Source organism: Babylonia areolata, chromosome 29 (genome assembly GCF_041734735.1).
Source record: "Babylonia areolata isolate BAREFJ2019XMU chromosome 29, ASM4173473v1, whole genome shotgun sequence".
Taxonomy (NCBI): Eukaryota; Metazoa; Mollusca; class Gastropoda; order Neogastropoda; family Buccinidae; genus Babylonia; species Babylonia areolata.
Window position 1 is genome coordinate 21,666,419 of NC_134904.1, and position 7,500 is coordinate 21,673,918.

General features: G+C 39.3%; 1 protein-coding gene across 1 annotated transcript in view; it reads right to left on the bottom strand.

Annotated features, from left to right (window-relative positions):
* Nucleotides 1–6,431: 6,431 nt before the first annotated feature.
* The window catches only part of LOC143274613 (bone morphogenetic protein 1-like), a 35,943-nt gene continuing 34,874 nt past the window's right edge, over nt 6,432–7,500 (bottom strand). The window contains exon 17 of the mRNA XM_076578481.1: nt 6,432–6,611. Within this exon, the coding sequence (XP_076434596.1) occupies nt 6,522–6,611 (90 nt within the window). The 3' untranslated portion in view covers nt 6,432–6,521. The remainder of the gene's footprint in view (nt 6,612–7,500) is intronic.

Consider the following 7,500-nt stretch of genomic DNA (forward strand, 5'->3'; position numbering starts at 1 on the left):
ACAGAACAAACATATGGTTGTCTGTCCACACAGAACACACGGACAACACAGAACAAACATATGGTTGTCTGTCCACACAGAACACACGGACAACACAGAACAAACACATGGTTGTCTGTCCACACAGAACACACGGACAACACAGAACAAACACATGGTTGTCTGTCCACACAGAACACACGGACAACACAGAACAAACACATGGTTGTCTGTCCACACAGAACACATGCACAACACAGAACAAACACATGGTTGTCTGTCCACACAGAACACACGGACAACACAGAACAAACACATGGTTGTCTGTCCACACAGAACACACAGACAACACAGAACAAACACATGGTTGCCTCACTTCTTTCTTTACACACGCAAGCATGCATACATTGGGAAGAAAGACAGCTGTCATGAGAACGATAAACAAACCACAGGCAATGGAATAAAAACATTATTTGAGCGAATTATTTATCACAGCAACAGCATAGAGAGCAAACGATTTTTTGTACACATTCTTCTTTGCAAGAGGGATTTTACATCGTTTACCAGAAGGGAGTTTCTGAAAGACATAGTTAAGTGGATGAGTGGAAATTTTAATAATTTGGAATGCTTTTCTGCTTAGAGCGGATTGGTACACGGTGTTCAGTTGTTTTATATAGATATAGATAGATAGATAGATAGGTCTCCTGGGTTAGGGCCCACGGACTGCCACAGATTTAGTTGCACGTCATACTTGTTTGGACTGTTTCGTTTCTGTTAGTTTCTGTCTGTCTGTTTGACTGTCTGTCTATTTGACTGTCTGTTTGTATCTCTGTCTATCTGTCTGTCTGCGGCCATACAGAATCAGAACGTACTTCGTCGTCTTTTTTTATTTTCTTCAGAAAAGACACAGCGAGTTAGAGAAAGATGCAGAGACAGGGGAGTGAGACTGACGGATGCAGACAGTCAGAAGCTGACAAGAACAGCCCGCAGAACTGCAAAAACTTTTTTTTAAGATACATATATTACTAAAGAAAATAATTTCAGACAGTGCTCACTATTATGACCTGATAAATTTTCACACTCCACATACATATTAAGTAATTAATGACATGCATTTGATTAAAAAAAAAAACCTGTTAGTTTTGAAGCAAGAACGCAAGAATTTTAATGTAAGGTCACCGACCTGTATACATTTTGGGTGCACGTGTTGCACACACATCTTAACTAAAATAAAATAGAAAGAACGAAAACAATCCACTTAATACACAGTGAACTCACTGAGAACAAGTAAACTAAACGAAAAGCACAAGGCTGATATTTCCGTTTAGGGCTGAAAGTACTCTTCTCTCAGTCTGAAAGTGCTCTTCTCTCAGTCTGAAAGTGCTCTTCTCTCAGTCTGAAAGTGCTCTTCTCTGTCTGAAAGTGCTCTTCTCTCAGTCTTAATGCATAAAAAACAAACATTGCAAAATCTCTGGTCACATTACAACTTTCGTTTTGCAGCAGAAATGATAATGACAGATTTCTAATATAGAAATTATAATATAGATTACCAGAAGGCTTTCAACTCAGTAGTTTTGAAGCAAGAGAGATAGAGAGAGCTCGTGGAGCTGAAATGCAGGAAACAGTCTCCAGCTGAAGGCGGACATTTCTCTTCCTCCACGCCAGTCATCACCTTCACTGACTGTTGGCACCACATGTACCCGGAAACGTCGTTACAACGGGTGGAGCAGCAAGGGGTGCAGATGAAAAGATCCAGCTGTCCAGTGGGCCGCTGTCAACACCTGCTGTCTGCACTGGAGGACAGCTGTCTGATGTGAACTGTGCAGATCGACTGTCTTTGAATGAATTTGATCAGTGTAAGCGGTGATTTCTTTTAAGAAATGAAAGAATGCTTTGATTGTAATTCGAGTGAAATTAGCGATTGATTTATGATTGCAATTTTTTTTTAATTCCCGTCTTCGGGTTGCATTCGGGTTGTTTTCTGTTGTTTTTTTCGCCATTTGCTTTGGATGATTTAGTATATGGTGTCTTGGTCTTCTGGTCATAGAATGCATCAGTTTCGGATGATGTTACCCGCGATTTTTTTTGTTTGTTTCTTTAACAGACGAGAAATTCGTAGGTGTAATCATTGTCAGATCAGTTTAACGATCATTCCATGTGTCAGTTCCAAATGATAGACTGAACAGAGACACCAGAAGCCATGAAATGACCTATTAGTGAGGAGTCAGTTTGAGAGTTTCAGAATTTGATGGTTGTATTTTTCATTGTGCACTATTTATGATTATGTGCTATGACATGTGTGCATGCGTATGCTTGTGTGTTCTCTCTCTCTCTCTCTCTGTGTGTGTGTGTGTGTGTGTGTGTGTGTGTGCGCGTGTTGGGGGTGGGGGCGGGGGGGGGGGGTAGGAGTAATGATTTTTGATAATGTTTGGTATCATGTGTTCATTCTTTTCCTTTTTGATATTTACGTGTGTGTTCTATTTGTAAACGCCTCGGGCTTATTTTTCAAGATTAGACGTAAATGCTCATAATAATATTAAGCTATATATTAAAAAATTATGTGTGTTGTACAATCAGATGTTTGAGAGTGGGCCAAGGGTACTGATGAGAAATAAATAGCTAAAGGTGGCAATGACACGCATGTTGATCAAAGTTGAGGTGTGTACATTTGTAAATAAAAGAAGTGAGTGTGTATCTAACCCTCTGTGTGTTTTTGTGATGTACATGTGTGTATGAGTGAGTGCGTTCATTTGCTCGTTCCTCTCTCTCTCTCTCTCTCTCTCTCTCTCTCTCTCGCTCGCTCTCTCTCTCTCTCAATTTTTTTCTGTCTGGCCTTGCACAATCCTCATCTATACAGAAATACACACACATGTGCCCACACACACACACACTCGTGAACACCTCATCTATACTGAAACACACACACACACACACACACACACACACACACACACACACACGAGACGATTAACCAAGAGCCTGTGTGTAGCATGCACTTAAAGCACGTAAAAGGTCCCATGGCAACAAAATGGTTATCCATGGCCAGATTCTCTTAAAAATACTTTGATAAATTTTTTGAAATTATATCTTTAAAGTATATATACATATCCACTCTTGACAAACCAAATACAAACACAGACAAACCAAAAAACCAAAATAAACAGAAATGCTGGTGGACTCTGACGACACACACGCGGGGAGAGAAACCGGAATTTCACATGATGGTAAGAATAATATCTAATTATTGTGACAGATTGTACTTATATGGTACAGACTCCCCATATAATGGGCTCTGTGCAGCTCACATGAAACAATTCATATGCAATAGTGCATAAGAACATTCCTGTGCACATGAAAAAACAAGACATACATGTGTATCTACAGACCAACACAATACTGCAAACTGCAAATATGAACAAGCACACACACACACACACACACACACACACACACACACACACACACACACACAAACACCCACTCAGATACATTCAGTGAAGGTACAATCTAAACGTGCGTTAAAGGTACAGACACATGCAGAGAAGGTACATTTCAAACGTGCGTTAAAGGTACACACGCACACGCAATGAAGTTGCATTGCATACAGATTTAATTAAATGTTGTTGCTTTTTCAAGTCTCTGGATTAAAAATATGAATATATACGAGAATAACAACAGATGTAAATGCGAATAACAATAAAATAGATACTTCTAACTCTTGTAACATCTGCCGATACAGACATGTAATGCTAAGAAACCCAACTAACTGCATGATGATAAACCCCTAACAGCAAAGGTCTGTAATACTAAGAAGCCCAGCTTACTGGATGATGATAAACCCCTAACTACAAAGGTCTGTAATACTAAGAAACCCAAATAACTGGATGATGATAAACCCCTAACTACAAAGGTCTGTCATACTAAGAAACCCAAATAACTGGATGATGACAAACCCCTAACTACAAAGGTCTGTAATACTAAGAAGCCCAGCTTACTGGATGATGATAAACCCCTAACTACAAAGGTCTGTAATACTAAGAATCGCAACTAACTGCATGATGATAAACCCCTAACTACAAAGGTCTGTAATACTAAGAAACCCAACTAACTGGATGATGATAAACCCCTAACTACAAAGGTCTGTAATACTAAGAAACCCAACTAACTGCATGATGATAAACCCCTAACTACAAAGGTCTGTAATACTAAGAAACCCAACTAACTGGATGATGATAAACCCCTAACTACAAAGGTCTGTAATACTAAGAAACCCAAATAACTGGATGATGATTAACCCTTAACTACAAAGGTCTGTTATACTAAGAAACCCAAATAACTGGATGATGATTAACCCCTAACTACAAAGGTCTGTAACTACAAAGGTCTGTAATACTAAGAAACCCAAATAACTGGATGATGATTAACCCCGAGCCCTAACTGCAAAGGTTTCTGAAATACAAGTGGACCACGTAACGAACTGGTCGTTATTGTAGAAATGCAGTCAAGAGAAGAAAAAAACTTGTTAAAGAACAGTAAAAACATGAAACGGACACTTTAGAGCCTGTGAAAGGAACTGTGCAAGGGGAGTTTGGAGTCACGTGACTGTGCTGGTCCAATGGACAGGCGTCGTGTAACTGACGGTTGTGTCTGCACTGTTTGCATTATGTGTTCCACAACAGCACGCACTGCCTCGTTTTATCGTGTCATCCGAGGACACCGATCGAATTCAGCACAGCTTATATGCACAATACACACACGCATGCGATAGCAAACAGACGTTTGGGACTTCACTCTCGATGCGCATGCGCCTATCACAATGTAAGTTCCGGTTCTTCCGGTCTTAGTGTGATCGTGAAAAAGAAAGGAAAGGTGAGAGAGAGAGAGAGAGAGAGAGAGAGAGAGAGAGTTTATTCACTTAAGGCCATGACCCCATATGGATGCAGGGCTATAACACAATGGAGTGGAGTGGAGATTTGGCCTAAAGGTAAAGCGTCCGCCTAGGAAACGAGTGAATCTGAGCGCGCTGGTTCGAATTACACAGGCAATCGCCAGTATTTTCTCCCCCTCCACTAGACCTTGAGTGGTGGTCTGGACGCTAGACATTCAGATGAGATAATAAACCGAGATCCCGTGTGCAGCATGTATTTAACGCAAGGATTAAACCCACGACAACCAAAGAGTTTTCCCTGGAAAAATTCTGTAGAAAAAATCCGCTTCCATAGGAAAATAAATAAAATTGCAGGCAGAAAAAATACAAAAAATAGGTGGCGCTGTCAGTGTAGCGACGCGCTCTCCCTGGGGAGAACAGCCCGAATTTCACACAGAGAAATATGCTGTGACAAAAAGAGTAATACAAATACAATATGCAGATGTCACCATAACCATCAGTGAACATTCACCATTTTCACTAAAATCTCTACGTAAATACAATGCGAGGTTACGTATGACCATTATCAGATGGATGTCATCAATAAACATAATCATAACAAACATGAACGTTCATAATATTTCAGTGGAATATATCTTACGCAAAAATCATGTAACACAGGACACATCAAAACAAAATGAACTTCATCTTCATTTGACTGCTTGCACAAAGGACACAGCTTCTCTGTGTGATCAACGTTTTTTTATAACGGTATCTGTGCATATCGATTTCAGAATTACCAAATCTAAATCTTGTTGATATCAATCGTAGATGTCTTTCCATGTTAAACACTAGATAATTCTTCACTAAATGGAGAGAGACAGAGAGAAAGACAGAGAGAGAGAGATTCATACTTTCTGAAGATGACACACGTCTTCACAGACTTCGACAATGACTAACCATGATTGTGGCGTTTGTGCCGAAGCTATGGTGCTAAGAGAGGTTTAAACAGACTTGGACATCACAGTAACTTCAAAGTGACTTTTGTCACAGACAGCACACCACATGACTGCAATATTCGGAGTTGCAGGACGCGAGTGATCCGCCGAAAATCAATTTTGTTGAAGGAATTGAACTTCTCCGGAGTGATCATCGCGTATAAGTAATCACCATGCCCGAAAATGTGTTTAGGTGACTTTGTTACGATTCATCCAGTTCGGAAAGTAGTGATAAAGACAGGACACTCTGAAATCTTCACAGATGATCTGTATTATGATAATAAAATATTGAAATGCTGACATGATAGATGTAGGTTGATAATGACAGCTTTGTTCCGTTTCCACCACACAGATTACGGTTTAACAACTCGTTTCTGGTGGTAAACAAAAATATGATTTTGATCGATATACATACATACATTCATGCATACATACATACATATAGATATATATATATATATATATATATATATATATGTGTGTGTGTGTGTGTGTGTGTGTGTGTGTGTGTGTATTGAAAACTCCAACCTCCCCCCCACCCCACCCCCCACCCCCACCGCATTTTTCGGTGCAGTTGTTTGCGCGTATCACGCGTGAGCTCTGAAAGTTTTGCCTCGTGTTTTGATCTGAACAAAGGTGAGAAGAAAGGCGCTGGCATGGACAGTGGCTAGTGGTGTTCACCCAGAGCAGCGTCCCCTGGCTATGACCACATCATCCACCGCCACAGATGTGGCCAACTTCTGGCCCAGCAAAGCCTCAAACGTCACCTGCACACAGACAAAAAAAAAGAAAAAAAAGGAAAGGTGTTCTTTTTGACTCACTTGTGTAAACAAAGTGAGTCTATGTTTTAAACCGGTGTTCGGTTCTCTCTCTGTGTGTGTGTGTGTGTGTGTGTGTGTGTGTGTGTGTGTGTATGTGTGTGTGTGTGTCTGTGTGTCTGTCTGTGTGTCCGTGGTAAACTTTAACATTGACATTTTATCTGCAAATTTGTCAGTTGACACCAAATTAGGCATAAAAATAGGAAAAATTCAGTTCTTTCCAGTCATCTTGTTTAAAACAATATTGCACCTTTGGGATGGGCACAAAAAAATAAAAAATGAAGCCTAATTATATGCAAACTGCATTTACTGTTATATTTATATTTTTTGTATTCTCTAAACTTGGCACTTTGATCTGATATTCTGACCCAACAACAAGAGCAGTCATTATTATCATTTTTTGTTCAAACAGGAACTTCTTTTGCTAAGCATGGAAGTTTTATCTATTTTGCAAACGTTTTGGTGCAGATAGTAAAAAAGGGAAATTACTCTGTAATTAATGCTAGGGGACTTAATTTGCTTTAAACTGATCTTTCTCATGTTAAACATTACATTTTGAAATTATACTCAATACATAAAAAAACTTGGATTTTTTTTTAAAGTGCATCACAAGTGAGTCTTGAAGGCCTTGCCTCTCTTGTTTCTTCTTTAATTGTGTGTGTGTGTGTGTGTGTGTGTGTGTGTGTGTGTGTGAATCAGAATCATTTTTAATGTCAATTAAATCTTAACAAGGTTTATCAGACACGCGTACACAATCACATTTTCCACACACATAAAGTAATTTTACAATGAAAAAGAAAGCAAAATAAAATGAAATAAAATATAATAAAATAAAACA